The sequence below is a fragment of the Suillus plorans genome (genome assembly GCF_016647745.1).
Source record: "Suillus plorans strain S12 chromosome Unknown HD556scaffold_27, whole genome shotgun sequence".
Taxonomy (NCBI): domain Eukaryota; kingdom Fungi; phylum Basidiomycota; class Agaricomycetes; order Boletales; family Suillaceae; genus Suillus; species Suillus plorans.
The window spans coordinates 459,246-476,277 of record NW_024537411.1 but is presented as its reverse complement, the minus strand read 5'-3'; the positions used below and the strand labels follow the sequence as shown (position 1 = coordinate 476,277).

Sequence of the window (17,032 nt, the reverse complement as noted above, 5' to 3'; positions counted from 1 at the left end):
TCCTGCAAGCTCATCTAGCTTACTATCAGGCGATGTGCAGACCAGTGGTAGCCATCTATCTTTACTGTCATCGCTGTTATGTGCAACTGGTACACTCCCTTGCACCAAGATGCTCGATCCTGTGCTCAATGGTTTGACATAATGACCAGTGTCGGTAGTTATACATTGGCGCAAATAAAGATGCCGAATGTTGGGATTGAAATTGCCTATGATCTAGGTGTCATGGCTGGCACCTCAGGAAGAATTGTTAGGCATGGGGTGAACTGGGTGAATGGCGATTGAGTTGGCTGGGTGTGGTACATGAGAGATAATATTCATGAATTTGTAGATGTACCCCAAGGTGATGATTCAAGGTACAAATCTGTAGTTACCAATGTGATGGAATTCACATTTGAGGTACATATAGTACATTTGGGGATGCCCTCATCGTCATTGATTCTTCTGGACCATACATGCATTGGCAAACTTCTGAGCCAGTCTCTGACTGACCATAGATGTATCGGTGATGGTCAGTGCCATTCGGTGTCATATCGCTGGTTCAAGCTTATTAGTGGATGTTGTGTAGCCCACTAGGCCTGCCTGTTAATCATGTTAGCCAAGATTGGGCCCATTCTGCTCATTAGATGTGATCTGGGCCTACCCCTGATTTAAGATGTATCTCTTGGGTCGCATCCTATCAGCAGCCACTTTATGGGCCTGCATGCCGATTTTGGATACCGGGGTGGGCCTATTGCATCAATCTGGCATCATTGGGCCCATCTGGCCATCGCTATACAGGGCATAGGCCCAACAGTATACAATCAGCTGGGCCCAGTAGTGTTCATAAAAGTGGTACCTCATGCCCACCTATCTACCGCACATACAGAGCCCAGGCCTACTCAATTCAGTAGACATGATATGGGCTTCCTTGGGTGCCTTATCCCATTGCTTTATTCTGCCTGTCACATGGATCCACCTGCTGCATCAATAGCATATTGGTAGGACTGGCCAGACTACATTGCCAGTGCACCGAGTGATCTCCACCAGCCATTGATTATTTTTGCACATTCAGTAGTCCGCTACATATGCTGGCGGTCGTTGACCTTATGATCTGCCATCATTTGATCACTGCTACATTCACCGGTGGTGGTATTTCCACTCACTGGTTTACTTTTACATTTGCTGGAATGCCTCATTTTTGTTGGCCACTAGCAATTCATCAACACCAGTATTCCAGCCATCTCAGAAACTCATGGGCCCACTCAGAATTGTTGAATCATCCCTGTTTCTCATTACTGTGAGCCCACTTTTAAACACAGTCTACTTCATCCAGACCCCTGTCAGCCCACTGCAATGTTTTGAAGAATACGGACAGTGGGCCTGCCCATAACAATATGGTAAACAGCACCGCTGGGCCCACCCAGGTACCCTATATTCAAGCTCTCCTCTGAATAAGAACTAGCAATGGCCCGCTGTGTATCGAGAATGCTGATATGACAGTTGTGAGGTAGGGCAAAGTTATTAGCAGAATTCTTGTGAATGTCTCATGAAAAAGATATTTTCAAGGCTCTTATTGAACGAACCCTCTTGCTCCAGGCTCCAGCAGCTTACACAATGTTGGTGCTATGTCTTGGGCTCTTACTTGTATTCCATCCAAGTACTGTCTGCCTGAAATCTCACCTATAATATAGTATCATCTCACAACATGTATACCAGTTTGCCGCTCAACTTGTCCGTGGTGTATGGACACTGGAAAGGAAGATTATGAGATAGCTGATCACATATGGACTGAAATTGGAGCAGAAACTGCTGCCGCAATTGCAAACATTCCTGCTGTGAAAACAACAATCTAGCTGGGTAGCAAGAAAATATCGGGTCAAGCTATGCCTAGCTGCTATGTCTAACCAGACATGTTCAACCCTAAAGGAAATTGCTACTAGAACAATGATAGATATGTGCGACCCGAGAGTGCGCTAAGTGCAGGAAAATAGCGGACAGATAGGCACGAGGTACAGGAATGTATCTGAGGCTATCTGAAGCACAGGAACACATGGCTGAAGATGCAGAAGGTACAAGAAAGTGCGGACAAGGTATAGGGAAGTCAAGGAATGCAGTTTTGAGAGAGCAAGGGCAAAGTATATGCGAGGTAAGGAAAGTCTAGGTATAGTCCAGGTATAAGGGACCTAATAGGGGTCAAAAAGTGTGCACTACAAGGGACTACTTTGAAGGTAAACCTAAAGGGTGAGGTATACAGTATGAGGGAAGTGTCGTAAGTAGTCCAAAGTATAGGCAACTTATACTGTCTAGAATCCTACTCAGAGTAGGAAGGGATAGGAAATATAGTACATATGTAAGGACATGTAATAAGGCACTATGGATGGACAAAAGACTTTCCTAATTTGTTTCTGCGGTATCTGAAGCGTAGGAATGCACGTCCAAGGTATCCAATGTGCAGGAATGCACGTCCAATGCAGCTGACGCACGGGAAAGTGTGGGTTCAGCTTCGCACAGAGGTTACTACTTGCTGGACAAATGATGGACAATGGTAAGGAAACCTTATAATACTTCACTATACTCCTTGACATATATATGAAAATAGCCTATTTGCTGCCCAGGAAGGTTCTGAGTGTTACACCATTACATTTGTTCCAGTCCTCGGCAATATTGCAGATGATCACTCAAACTTCACAGCAGAATCATGGTCATTCTGGATCATTTACCTTGCCCCAACACTTCTGCATAATTGCTTTCCAAACACAAAATACCACAAGCACCTTTGTGAGGTAGTTTAGATCATGAAAAAAACACTACAGTTCTCTATCTATCAGCATGACAAGTCAAGATTACCAGCCTGCAGCACATATAGCTACTCCTAGTGTATTGTCAAAAAGTATAGAGTGGGTGGCAAATTGTGATCTACATCAATGTATTAACCTGCATACACCAATCTGAATGCGCCCTTGATTGCCGGATCAATTTAAACTGTTAAGGAGTCTACATGCTGCTAGGTCACTGCTGCATACTTGACAAGATCGGCAAATGGCTCACATATATCATGATGCCAATATCAATAGCAGTTCTCTTCCAAAACCTCTAGGACGTTGGTCTCACCTACAAACACTTGAAGAGCAGCAGGCTATTCAGAATTTGGAAAAGGTGTCACAAAAAATTCTGTATAAGTAGACTGCTGGGCTTCCTGATTCTGAATATGACTTAGATTGTACAGAAATGCTTCAAGTGTTCCTGCTACCACATTTCTGAGATTCAGAATATCAAGGCAGGCGCTCAGAATCAGACTTGCAGTTCAATTTTTGTTTTATCAGAGGTACACAGGACACATCACATCCACATCCTTTCACCTCAAGGGCCTGAAAATCATCCTGAAAGAGCACAGATTCAATATGGATGGCATGCAGACAAAGTGCTCACCTGTCTGTCCCATCAACAATACAGATTGTTGCATGGCGTGGCTACTGAGTCAACAGAATGACTTCTGCTGTCAAATATCAATGCTCAAAGAGCTCATCAGTAGCGCAGGGCATGAGTATATCTTTCTACCAAAGTTTCACTGTGAGCTCAATCCAATTGAGATAGTGTGTGGATCACTTTCTAGACATTGGCAAATGTTTGATTGTCAAGATTCCAGTCGAGGTTATCTGGTGGTTCATCAATCAGACATATTGTTTTATGAGTGCATATAGGATTGGATTGACCAGAAAAGCAGCAGAATGGGCTATCTATAAAACAGAAGTGATACCATTCAGTCACTCAGCATGTGATGATGGCAATTGAGGCGGTCTTGTCATAGGTAGTAGCATTGTTCAAATGACTAAAAGTTTTGACACACTAAAAATGTCGTAGGAAAAGATTGAAAGAGTTGTTTTTAGACCTATTTTGAGGTCCTGAATCCAAATCTGAAGTTAGTTTGGCCCAAAAAATCATATTGTTGAGATACCAAAATAAATGACTTTGTTTGCCCACGACTATAGAGATGGCTGAGAATCTGGGGGTACCTAAGGTTTCAGCCATGTCAAAGCTATCAAATATCAGCCGACTTCTATGGTGTCGGAAATCTGACTCTTTAAATTACCACTGGTGTCGACAATAGCTTGAACTTAGAGGTAACCTCACCTACGTCTGATCTACCTTACAGTGACTTCTACCTGAGGTGTGTTTTGCATGTTGTACATAGCATATACAATATAATATCTTTACCTCACCTTTTCTTGGATGTATGCAGTCATCTTACTCCAAACCCTTCAATGTTTCAACAACAATCTTGACAATGTTGAGCAGCAACGTGGCACATACTCCTAACTCTAAATCAAGCATCCACCACTTAGCTAGCATGTGTAGCCTATCTGAAGTTGAACAACACTCCAATGAACTCAAGATCAAGTAGGTCAATAATTCTTCATCTCTTAATGACAAGGCAGAATATTGTGTACTTTACTTTTCAACATGTCTACCTGCCGGGTCAAAGGTAATATTGTCCATTGGCTTCTCTGGAGAACTGACCAGTGGCAGACTGCGAAGTCTCCATGGAGCAACCCTCAAGGCTTTGCTGAGGGCGATCCTAAGATGCTTGTGTGTCTTCTGGACAAGTCTATCTATGGCACCAAGCAAGGAGGCAATCGCTGGAACAAGAAGATGAGAGCTGTGCTCGAGTCTCTTGGATTCAGCCAGACATATTCAGATGCAGCAATCTATGTCTATTCTCGAGGTGAAGACCGCATCATCCTGCCTGTCTTTGTGGACGACATGACCTTTGCATCCAAATCCCTCTCTGCCATCGACCAAATCATTTCTCAGCTCTCCCAACACTTCAAACTTCGCGACCTTGGTCCCACCACTCAGCTTCTTGGTATCAAGATAGACAGAGACCGTCCCAGTCGCACCATATCACTCTCCCAGCGTCAGTACTCACTGGACATCCTCGAACACTTTGGCATGGCTGATTGCAAGCCTGTCACCACTCCCATGGAGCCCAATCTCCGTCTCTCTTGATCTCAATCGCCTCAAACTGCTGTGAGGATGATATGAAGGAGAATGTCATGAAAAGAGATAATATAGAGGAAGATAAAGAATATTTCAAACAGCTAGGCTCATTATAGGGCTATTACCAGTCTTTCAAGCAGCCAAATCTGCTGTCAGACCCCTGGCAGCTTCAATAATAAAGCCTTAATTGTCCAGCCTCATTGTGCAACTATCATCCACTATTCAGACAGCTAACTCTATCACTATACCAAGTCCTCGCTTTTGACTTTGATGATCATAGATGAGCTCAACAGTTTGTACTGTCGAGATCATTGTTCCCTATCGAGCTTGATGGTTTGTACCATCGAGATTATCGCCCCCGATCTCTCCAAGCCCAATAGTTTGTACTATCGAGCTCATCCTAACATTGAGCACTCCCCACCCCCACCGCCTTATTTTAGGTGGGCGACTTGATCCCAAATTAGAATGCTGACATAATATTATTTGCAGCTGTTTGTCTCGCCATCTCAAATTTCGCCAAGGTTCAAAGTTACTCCTTTACTATAGTCTGCTACTACAACTGTTTTGTACGGTTGTGGTAGTATCATCTTGCCCCTGATTTTTCGAGCTCAATGGTTTTGTACCATCGAGATCATCATTCCCAGATCTCTTCGAGTTCGATAGTTTGTACTATCGAGCTCACTCTCAATACGCTCTATGTACAACCCAGTTCCAACGTTACTCCTTCGACAGATTCATAGCTGTTTGGATGGGCAAGCTCTGCTTGCATGTCCACCCAGTCAACTTGACGCCCGACGATGTGGAGACATGTTTGGATTTGGATAATCCTTGAGAACACCTTCCACTAGACCATATGTAGGTGCACACGTGAATGACCAATTGGTCACCCACTTAAGTGCAAGCCTGGGTAAAGAACAATATGGCCAATCGATCGATGTACACTTGGTTCTGTTAACTTCGAGCTCATCATTCAACTCTATACTTTTGGCTTTCATCACTCTGAGCTCGACTGTTTGTACTGTTGAGCTTACCGTTCCTCGTCGACATTTGCGAATGTGGAATCCTCCCAAGGGACTGGATTGCGTGACCACTTTGTTCACAGGCACTGGAATTCTGTTGCGATTGTCTCATCAGATATAAATCATGGTATGTATTGTTCCATTGTTCCTTGTCATGCATCCGAATAGTGACCATATAGGCAATCACCTTGTACTTCGTTGTTGGCAATTGTCTCCGATGCCCTTGTTTGTGAGTTGCTCCATTCTTGTTTTTTTTTTCATTTAAGTCCCGCTATACCAGGATCTACTTCCAATCACCCAGCCACCAACCTCCCTCAATTCTCAATGCCCGTAGCCCGTGCAACGCTCAAACAATGTCTTTGCAAGGAGTGCATTGAGAAAGGCGGATATGATGAGAAAGGCGCACCAAAAGGAGTGCTCATGGCCGAACGTTCAATTGTGTCTCATGTCTTGCATGTAAAAATGGAACGCGCCACAGGTAACAGTGTAATTATTGACATAGATTTTTCTGCCACTGACCTTTCCACATGCACCATCGCAGATAACACGTCATCAGTTGCCATCATCGCTGACGATCTTCGTCGCTTGACCCTTGCTATGGATATGCCAGTCAATATTTCTTCGAGCTCGACAGTTTGTACTGTCGAGCTCAAACCTGACGCAGTCCTTGATAACATCGAGTCCCGGATCCAGCAATGCTTTCACTTGTTGCTGCATTCTTGTCGCATTGATCATGTTGGTCATGAGCTACATTTACTTCGTAAAGCTATGCAAAAGGTTACTCGGCAGACCAATATCATAATTGCACAAAAGAAGGCGATCAGATCGCAGATAGATGTACACATATTACAGTGACCTATCTCCGTATAATGCGAGGGAACGGACGTGCATAATATCCTGTATGATACGGGTCAGCGGACCATGGGCCCATGATAAAAATATCCTCGACTATGACAGATGGGCCGGGAGGGAAATTATTCCCGATGGAGGCGGGTGGGCCCATGCAGGGAATATATAGAGTAGATGAGTGGGCCGATGTACATGAATATTCGGTAGACGGGTGGGCCGGGGTAGTTGGATATTATGCAGATGGGTGTATTAAGGTAGATGTGTATGAGATAGATGGGTAGGTACTTGTTATCACATTCATGGGTGGGCCCAGACACATATTAAATTAGACCGGTGGGCCAAGGGTATTATAAAATATTGTATTAGACGGGTGGGCCGAGAGTGTTTTATAAAATATTTCATTAGATGGGTGGGCCGAGGGTGTTGTATGGGATATTGTATTAGATGGGTGGGCCGAGGGTGGTATAAAATATAGACGGGTGGGCCCATGTGTATCATAATTGTAGACATGATGGAGCTGAGGTAGTTGTACATCAACCAAATCAGAGGAGGTAATAAATCAAAGTTACCGAGTTCCCGGAGCAGCAGGTGATCTCTTGACATGGCCTTTGATGGTGCACAGGTTGTCTTGCAGAATGTGGAATCTGGGGTGCGAGGCTTGTGTTGCCTTACGAGACACCCACTTCTGGCCACTGAAATTCTCCGAGTTCTGAGTTCCGGGACCCGGGACTCAACACATAATTTAGTTAATACTTTCCGTGTTAAATGGCCAACCGAAGTTGAGATGTTTCTGAAGAGAGCAGCAGGTGCTCTCTTGACATGGCCTTTGATGGCGCGTAGGTTGTCTTGCAGAATGTGGAATCCCGTGTGTGAGGCTTGTGTTGCCCTATGAGAAGCCAAGTTCCGACCACCAAAATTTGAGTCAACCATACCGAGTTCCGAGTTCCGGGACCCAGGAGTCGACAAATGAATATCTGATATCCAGCACACTTCCAATCAGGTAGTATTTCATTGAGCAATGGATGATAATACATCTTTGACAGCCAAAATTATCCAAGGCTCCCTTATCTGATCCTCACTATCTCCACCCCCTTTAACACCAAAGTCTGGACATCTAGCATTCAGCGTCTGATTTCCCAAGATCAACATCCAGCATGAACGTTTCTTCCACTTCCACTTCTGATAGCATAAACATCTGGCGCACTTGGGCCCTGACTGTCACTTATGAAGCAGGGGAATATACCAAACAGAAATTCAAGGCAGAGAAGACTGGAGGAGACCCAGTCATACCTTCTCCCAACCTAGACACTGATCTGGTGATGGTGTGCGATCGCTTGGCTGATGTACTCATAAAAGCATATAAAAATCCCAGTGGGTCTTCCTGCAGATTTGGAAAATTCATTTTATCATTCAAATTCCTGCATGACAGTTCAGATGCAGATGGATATTGCAAGATATATACCTCCCAGACACCCTGACCGACACCACCCAGGTGTGTAATATACATTGTTACTCAATGGATATTGAATATCAAATGGAACCTACAGAAGGAAATCAGGGAGGCCACCAATTTGCTCGCTCCAAGCCTCAAAAAAAGTGTAAGGGCTGATGGCAATTGGCGAACTAATCACAAGTGGTTCAACCGGGGCTTGGAAGATGTTGGGGCAACTCCCGGATGCATCAATTTATCTCCGGCATGGTTTCAACAGGGACACGAGGTAGGATCTGATGAGATGGTGATTCCGGCAGTCATACTCACCAATCCCAAAGAATGTGTCCGATCTGGAGGTATCTGCATCATTGAAGGGACCTTCCTGCGAGAATATCCTTAAAGCCATTGCAAGGCCAGCAGCCATCGTGTCCGCGGCATGATAATTGGAACTCGGGACTTGACATATGGGAGTCCTGAGTGCTGGGGTACTGAGTCCTGAAACCCGGAACTCGGCACTCGATATTTGAGACTGGGAGAAGATGTATAAATATGCTCGAATTAACATTTGTGATTGCTGTACACATTTGACAGAACCCTGAACCCCGACATTGTGGACTCCCCGGGTTTCAGGGTTCAGGACTCGTGACTTGGAATTCAATACTTTGTTCTGAATACCGAGACCCGGAAACCCAGGTCCTGAGTCCCGAATTTCGGGGTTCGGGGTTCAGCAACCCAGAGCTCGGCAACCGTGTCGGGTGTCAGGGTATCCGGAACATTGGAGATTGCATGTATCAGTGTTTCGTGTTTCATGGTTCGTGTTCTGTGATTCGGGAATCGGGTGTCAGGGACTCGGTATTCAGAACAGTGTCGAGTCCCAAACCCCAAACCCTGAGTCATGAGTCCCAAACCCCGAGCTCCGAGTCCCGAGTCCCGAACGTCAGGATTTGGGGTTTGGGACTCATGACTCGGGGTTTGGGACTCGTCACTCAGGACTCGACACTGTTCTGAATACCGAGTCCCTGACACCCGATTCCCGAATCATGGAACACGAACATGTTCAGGACTCAGGACTCGGAGCTTGGGGTTCGGGACTCATGACTCGGGGTTCAGGGTTCGGGACTCGTCAATCAGGACTCGACACTGTTCTGAATACTGAGTCCCTGACGCCCGATTCCTGAATCATGGAACACAAATACGTTTGGGACTCGGAGCTTGGGGTTTGGGACTCATGACTCAGGGTTTGGGACTCGACACTGTTCTGAATACCGAGTCCCTGACGCCCGATTCTTGAATCACAGAACACGAATAGATATTTGGAAGTTGGTATGTGATTTTCAGTACTCATTACATCATGTATGGAACATGGACTTCAAAATTCTGAACTCAGTGACTAGGGCTACTCTCCTCTGCCTATCTTCAATCTGTCTAGGATGGTGGCATACATCTGCATCTCTGCCATCATATCACAGATGCCCTCCTGTTGCTCCTCAAGCAATATCAGGAGGTGTTCTCTAATCCACCTCAGTCCCATCAGTGCTGGAACTGAGGTTTGATCCACCTGCTCTGGAAGAGTGAGACCATCATTCTCAACACCACCCTAGAACAGATTAGTCATGAATCATGGAAATGGAATAAAATTCTTACTAGCCAATGCTGGTAGTGAAAGATACAGCAAGTCATTACCTGATCCAATTGTCATGGTTCATTCGGGATTGCAGTTTGTCTCATCCACCATGGAGTATCATAGTTGTATACAATCCGGGATGGATCTCCCGGATCTGCGACATCATGAAACTCACATAGGTGGGATGAATGCAAGATTTCGTTTTCCACTGATTTCAAGTTTCGAGCTTTGGCACTCAGCACTCGACACTCGGAACTCGGAACTCAGTGAAATGTCCAAGGAAATAGAAATTTCACAATTCCCCGAGTGTCGTGTACCGAGCCCCGAAGCCTGAAGCCCGGACTATGTTGTCAGGTTAGTACAAGACACTCGGTGAATTGTCAAAGGAAATGAAACATCTTCATGTGTACATTGTTGCGAGATTTCATTTTCCACTGATTTCAAGTTTCAAGCTTTGGCACTAACCCGGAACTCGGGACTCGATTTTTGAGATGAAAGACATTTTTCAAACATGTTTGAATCAACCTTTCATATATCCATAAACATTTTACCAACTCCCGAACCCCGAAATTGTGGACTGCCGGGTCTCGGGGGTCGGCACTCGGGACTTGGGAAATTTGGGGAGATCAATAAAATTTGATCTACAATAAATTTGATTTACAAACTTTTGAAAGATATCTGTGTTGTCTCACATATAAATTGTGGACTGCCGGGTCCCAGGTTTCAGGGCTCGGGGGTCCCGGAACTTGGGACTCGATATGTGAGACAACAGATATCTTTCAAAAGTTTGTAAATCAATTTGTTTGTAAATCAAATTTTATTGATCTCCCCAAATTTCCCAAGTCCCGAGTGCCAACCCCCGAGACCCGGCAGTCCACAATTTCGGGGTTCGGGAGTTGGTAAAATCTCAGGGTTCGGGGTTCAGCACTGTGAAAATTTGACATTTATATTTTTGCGAGTGTTGTGCTTCTGGTGTCTGTGTGTAGAAATAGGATATGTTGCACACCAGGGTTCAGGTGTGGGGTTTTCCCACTTCAGTACTCGATAATTGGTCAATTCCACACATGGTCGATTCATGTTTTCGTGCTTACGGGTTTAGATTTCGGTGGTCGATGGTAGGTATATGCACTCATAGTGTGCATGTATCCTACGTGTTTGATTTGCTGGTGGCTACATCAGCTGTATGTCTTGATGAAACATATCTAGGCTCACCCATACATGTACCCATCTATGTAATATCCCCCACGTCAGCTTACCCGTCTATGTAATACATCCTATGTTGGCCCACCCATCTATATAATTATACCCCACCTCGGCCCACCTGTCTATGTAATAAATATTTTATCGCACCCTCGGCCCACCTGTCTAATTAATATCCCTTATGTTGGCCCACCCGTATATGTGATATTCCACCACCTCGGCCCACCTGTCTATGTAATAAATATTTTGTCGCACCCTCGGCCTACCCGTCTATTTGATATCCCTTATGTCGGCCCACCCATATATGTAATATGCCCCATGTCAGCCCACCCGTCTATGTAATATTCTGCTACCCCGGCCCACCCATATATGTAATACACCCCTGTCAGCCCACCCGTCTATATAACAATATTTGCCTTACCTCTCTCTTCAGCCCAGCTGTCTATAATATCCTACTCTACATATTACCCAGATGGGCCCACCCATCTCCATGAATGATCATATTCCCCCGGCCCATCCGTCAACATCAAGGATATATATATCATTGGCATACATGGGCCCACCCGTCTCCATCGGAAATAATATGTTACCCAGCCCATCCGTCATCATCGAGGATATACACAACATGGGCCCATGGTCCGCTGGCCCGTCTGATACGGGATATTATGTAGGTCGGGTGGCCCGTATAATACAGAATTTGTCACTGTAGGGGCTCAGACGTATTGGCAACCCAGTTCAGCAGTTACGGGCCATCCGATGATACACCTGTCAAGATCAATACCGGTAAGCAAGCATGCGGATCATCGTGACAGTTCTTTGCTTATCGTTCAGTAGATACCCTTCCGCAAGATCCAGTGAACGAGTTAGATGAAATCGTTCAAATCATTCTCTTCCTTGGCGTCGCATGCAGAGTTATCATAGGGGTCAGCAGGAGTAGTTGTGATCTAATTATGAAGATCATGTCCATCATACTATTTCTCGCATTCCGGAGGCCAGATAATGGCCTCAACTTCTCCCACACAAATATCCTAAAGCAGATCCCAATGACCTCAGAAAGCGCCGAGGCCAGATTCCATCTCAAGGGAAAGACTGTCCTGTATGCTGTCTGCAGTTGCCATTGCATCTATCCACCAACTTATGCACCAGGCTCGACGACTCCAGTATATCCTGAACGGTGCACTCATCATCCTATGCTCATGACCAAATGTGGCGAGGCTTTGCTTGTTGGTGCTGATGGAAATTTCCGACCTAGGAGGACCTTCATGTACCACAATTTCAAGGATTATCTGTTCGGTCTCCTCTCTCGTAGAGATATTGAGGCCGTGATGGATCAGGCATGTGACAATCTCACGGACTCTATCAATTCCCCCCATCCGTCCTTCATCAAAACCCCCTTTGAAGCTCAATTTCTCCGTCAGTTCAATGGTCCTCAGCTGGGTTCACTTTTTGTTGATAGAGGAGAGGAGGGACACTATGTCTTTGCTCTTCATGTGGATTTTTTCAATCTGGAAGGTCTGAATATCCGCGGAGCTAGTACATCATGTGGAATTATCTCTATGGCATGCTTAAATTTACCGGTGGATATCAGATACAAGCCGGAGAATATGTATGTTGCAGGTATCATCCCAGGTCCAAAGCAGCCGTCACTGGAGAACCTCAACCACTACATCCGACCCCTTATCAATGATTTGGTAGATGCATGGCAGCGTGGTATCAAGTTCTCCAAAATGGCTTGTTACCCCCATGGCCGGCTTACTCGTAGCGCTGTCGCCCCTGTTGTCTGTGACCTCCCTGCCGCTTGTCATATTGCTTCTATGGCTGGAGTTGGCAGTCACTTCTATTGCAGTGCATGCAATTGTTATCATAAGTCTACTTGTGGAAGAATCGACTTCGAGAAGTGGGAACCTTGTAACAGAGAAAAACTGCGAGAATATGCTGAGCAGTGGAGAGACACTGCTACATCCTCTGAACGTGAAAGACTGTTCAAGGCTCATGGCATGCGCTACTCCGAACTCTGGCACTTACCATACTGGGACCCCTCCTGGCAACTTGTCGTTGATCCTATGCACTGCATATTGGAAGGCTTGGTCCAACACCACACCCGACATCTTCTCGGTTTAACTTCAGAGTTGACCACATCAACATCGCCCTCCCCAGCATTTGTGTGTGACTTTGGTGAAATACCTCCCAGGACAATGACAGCCAAAGAGGTAACACAAATATCTGTGATTCGCACCCTCCTCGCATCTCATGTAGGTTCTGGCGACAATAATCAACTGGAGGAACGCTTTGACAAGCTAAAAAGCTCTCTGTCTCATAAAAATTCCGGACCATTGAGATTTGCTTGCAATTCTTTACATTGTATGCCCCGGAAAGTTGGCAGAACGCTGAAGATTGACTACATTAGAGCTCTTGTTAATTGGGTAAGCTCTTCGCTGTAATGTTTCTTGCTTTCAATTTCTCTAACACATACTTCATAGCGTCGCGGACAACCTCTAGTGGCCCCTCAAAAAGTTCATTCATTCAAGACAGCAGAAGTACTTGATAAAATCTGTAACATCATCTGTGATACAACCACCCCCACTTGGATTGGTTCCGTCCCCAAGAATTTTGGCGAGGCATCGGCTGGGACAATTAAGGCTGATGAGTGGTGATCCCTTATCACGATCTATCTTCCCATCGCCCTCGTGAGCTTGTGGGGAGCTGGTACCTCGCATTCTTCTGACGAACTTGCTGTTCGCTTCAAAACCATCCTCGATCACACTATGGAATTAGTTGGTGCAGTGTATCTTGCTTGTGCACGAACAATGACACTGAGAAGGGCTCAAGCCTATCGCTTGCATATTGCTGCTTATGTCAGAAAGTTGCAGAAAATTCATCCCACCTTCTCTGTGTGACTGAATCACCATGCATCTTTCCATATATATGATTATCTGCTCCTATTTGGGCCTGCTCACTCATGGTGGTCTTTTCCTTTTGAACATTTAATTGGAATTATACAATGTATTCCTGTCAATCACAAATTTGGTATGTCCTTTCAAGGCACGAACGAGAAAGTTAGACTTAATCCTGTTAGGGGAGCTTGAAAACATGATGCTTCTTTCCTATATCAAAGCTGCAAGACTTTGCCATTGGCTCGCCCAACCCAACTGTCCGCCTGCTATTCAAGAGTGTGGGGTCCTGTTTGATCGGGTATTCAATAAGAGCGCTACAAGTTCTATCCACGAGCTTGCCAAAGATCCCATGAATGATGCCATCAAGGTTGCCGACTGTGCAGCAATTAGTGCGGTGCCTGAAGACCTGTATACCCTCATCAGACAATGAACAGCAGTATTACACGCTACACTCAAGTTCGATGGTGTGATCTACAGTAAGGCGTCTACACACTTGGGCAACAGCCAGATTTTCTTCTATCCTCGTGGAGATCGGTCGTTAACCCCTGTCGCCGCCAGCATCAAATACATTTATAGTACGCTGACAGGAGAATTATTGTTTGCTGTACAGCGACATATCCTGCTAGATCACCATATCATCGATCCCTTCTCAATGTACCCTGATTTTCCGGCGAAATTGTACTCGACGGACTTCGAAACCCGCCTTGAAAATGCCAAGGTGTCATGGGTCGTTAGTCACTTTGCGCGATGGAGGGTTTCTGACTGTCATGCTGTGATCCTATTCTTATCTCATGACTGAAACTACCTAGCCAACACTACTATCAATATCTATAACTCTCTTGCGTTGTTATAGCTTTCAATATGAATATATTTATTTAATCTCTTGCATTTTTGCAGGCGGGTGAGCGGGCGATGATCGGGCGATATATTTAATCTGAAGACAAAACTTCAAGTTTTGTCATCGCATTTTGTTGTTGCCGTGAACTTGATATTTTCGGCAGGGTCTAATTGTTTGATACAACTTAACATAGTGACCATGGACCAAACTTCAAGTAATTGTCCCAAGTTGAATGTCATAATAAAACTTTAAATTCAAGCACACGCTCAAAATCTGTTAAAACCATGCACAAAGGGTAGGACTGATTCCAAGGGGCTTGGCTTCAGCTTGTGTGCTGCGCCCCTTACCCGAGTATGTGCCCTTAACTTCAGAATGAAGTCCGGAGAAGCGTGGGAAACTTCGGAAGGACTTTCCGGACGAGTGCGAGAAACTTCCGGATGAGTGCGGGAAAGTTCCGGAGGAACTTCCGGAAATTACAATGAAGTTTCGTCCTGATGGGGATATGTGTAATGGCTACTCAGGACTTGTCCTGAGTAGAAGCAAACAGAGGAAAGGCTGCAAGGACAAAGTCCGAAGCAGAATAGGTCCGGAGGACCGTGGAAAAGTTCCGGAGGAACTTCCGGAAACTTGGAGGATCGGAGGAATGGTGGATCGGAGGGTCGGAGAAGCGGAGGAGCGGAGCTCCGGCCTAGGGAATTCCTCCCTAGGCCTGAGATGGATGATTACTAAGTCAGAGGAATAGAACTGTTACGAGGACTTAGTGTGAAGACTAGTGCGAGGACTAATATGTGTAATATTCAGACTGAGGAAGTACAAAGATTCTACAGAGTTTATATACTACAGAGGACTTAATGGAGAGTCAGTCAGTGCAGTCCAAAGCTATGTGAGGCTGTGGATGGAGGATGTAGAAAAGTCAAACACTAGTCTATCGGAAAATAGTACATGAAGACGGAGATGAAGACATAGGAAAATAAAGCCGGAAATGAAATGAGGTATGGAAAATGAGGAAGTCTAACTCAAGAAGGAACATACAAAGGGATAAGGCACAGAAGATAGACGCGGGTCGGATCTGGATCTCCGGAGATGAATGTGTGATAGGTCCGGGTTTGGAACGTGGGATATGACACTAACTTGAGAAGGAACATACAAAGGGAAAAGGCAAGGAAGATAGACGTGGGTCGGATCTGGATGTTCGGAAGTCCGGAGACAGGTGATTACCATAAGGGGATGGGCGCTGATTTAAGGTTTGGGTTTGGACATGACAGATAGGTCGGATCCGGAGATCCGGAGATGTGGATATCAGATCTGGCGTCCGGATATCAGATTCAGGAGTACAGGGATCCAGACGGATAGAGGATTGGGTCTGGAGACATGGACAGGAGGTCCGGAGGTCCGGATGAGGCGTGGGAACATCGTCGGATGTTGGTCCGGAATGCGGGATATGACAGTATCCCCCCTTTAAGGCCGAGCCCTCGAGGCTGAAGACTCAGGAAGTCCGGAACGGAGATTGCTGGTATATGGCAGAGGACAATGATGGATGGATTCCGGAGGATTGGTTCCTATGAGCTGAAAATCTCCGGAGGTTTCGGAAATGTTCCTGACACACACCTGGTTCATTATGATGCCTAGTACTTCATCTGGAAACTGGACGTCATAGACGGTGGTGAAGAATGGTGATGTGATGTGAGGACAAATAGGTTTCCGGAGTGGAAGTCTGGAACACTTTGAGGATAATTCCGAAGGTGACTGGAAGTCCGGAAAGTGCGTGGGAAAATTGGAGGAAGCTTTCAGAGCAGAGGAGGTTGTATCAGGACAGTGGAAATGCAGCGAGTGCAGGACAAGAGGGCAAGAGTGGATGCAATGCAGGCCTCTTTCTGATGTGATGGAGGAGTCCTGTGAGACATGTCTTTCTCCATGAAGCAGAGCTTGTACTGAGGTACAGCTAAGGATAAGTGCATCATCGGAAATCCGGAAATTAGCCCCTATGACCGGAAAATGATTGGAGATGTAATTGCATGATGACTGATGAACTTCCGGAGTGCAGGAAGTGAGAAAGGAGTGCTATGAGGCATGATTTCCTTTGTACGGAGGTCTGAGGTTGAATGGATTTCAATCTGCGATGTGTGCTATCACTCGAGCCGGAAGTGCGTCAGAGGAATCTGCTGGATATGACTGTGAGCTTCCGGAAATTAGCCCCTA

At 45.6% G+C, this 17,032-nt stretch overlaps 4 protein-coding genes across 4 annotated transcripts; all 4 read left to right on the top strand.

The window, feature by feature from the left end:
* Window positions 1-54: 54 nt before the first annotated feature.
* On the top strand, window positions 55-282 carry HD556DRAFT_1237074 (uncharacterized protein; the record flags this gene model as incomplete). The annotated part of the gene is made up of 1 exon (XM_041297872.1): window positions 55-282. A coding segment is annotated over one exon (228 nt), but the record flags the coding sequence as incomplete, so codon positions are not given.
* A 6,038-nt stretch (window positions 283-6,320) lies between these two features.
* HD556DRAFT_1308291 (uncharacterized protein) lies at window positions 6,321-7,126 on the top strand (the record flags this gene model as incomplete). Its single annotated transcript, XM_041300117.1, has 4 exons — window positions 6,321-6,474; window positions 6,538-6,833; window positions 6,873-6,906; window positions 6,954-7,126. The coding sequence occupies 4 exons, from the start codon at window positions 6,321-6,323 to the stop codon at window positions 7,124-7,126; spliced, it is 657 nt and encodes a 218-aa protein (XP_041160470.1).
* An 873-nt stretch (window positions 7,127-7,999) lies between these two features.
* HD556DRAFT_1443187 (uncharacterized protein) lies at window positions 8,000-8,717 on the top strand (the record flags this gene model as incomplete). Its single annotated transcript, XM_041306568.1, has 5 exons — window positions 8,000-8,167; window positions 8,202-8,216; window positions 8,275-8,337; window positions 8,393-8,563; window positions 8,616-8,717. The coding sequence occupies 5 exons, from the start codon at window positions 8,000-8,002 to the stop codon at window positions 8,715-8,717; spliced, it is 519 nt and encodes a 172-aa protein (XP_041160469.1).
* Window positions 8,718-14,440: 5,723 nt separating this feature from the next.
* Window positions 14,441-14,794, top strand: HD556DRAFT_1237055 (uncharacterized protein; the record flags this gene model as incomplete). The annotated part of the gene is made up of 1 exon (XM_041297869.1): window positions 14,441-14,794. A coding segment is annotated over one exon (354 nt), but the record flags the coding sequence as incomplete, so codon positions are not given.
* Between the last annotated feature and the right edge of the window lie 2,238 nt (window positions 14,795-17,032).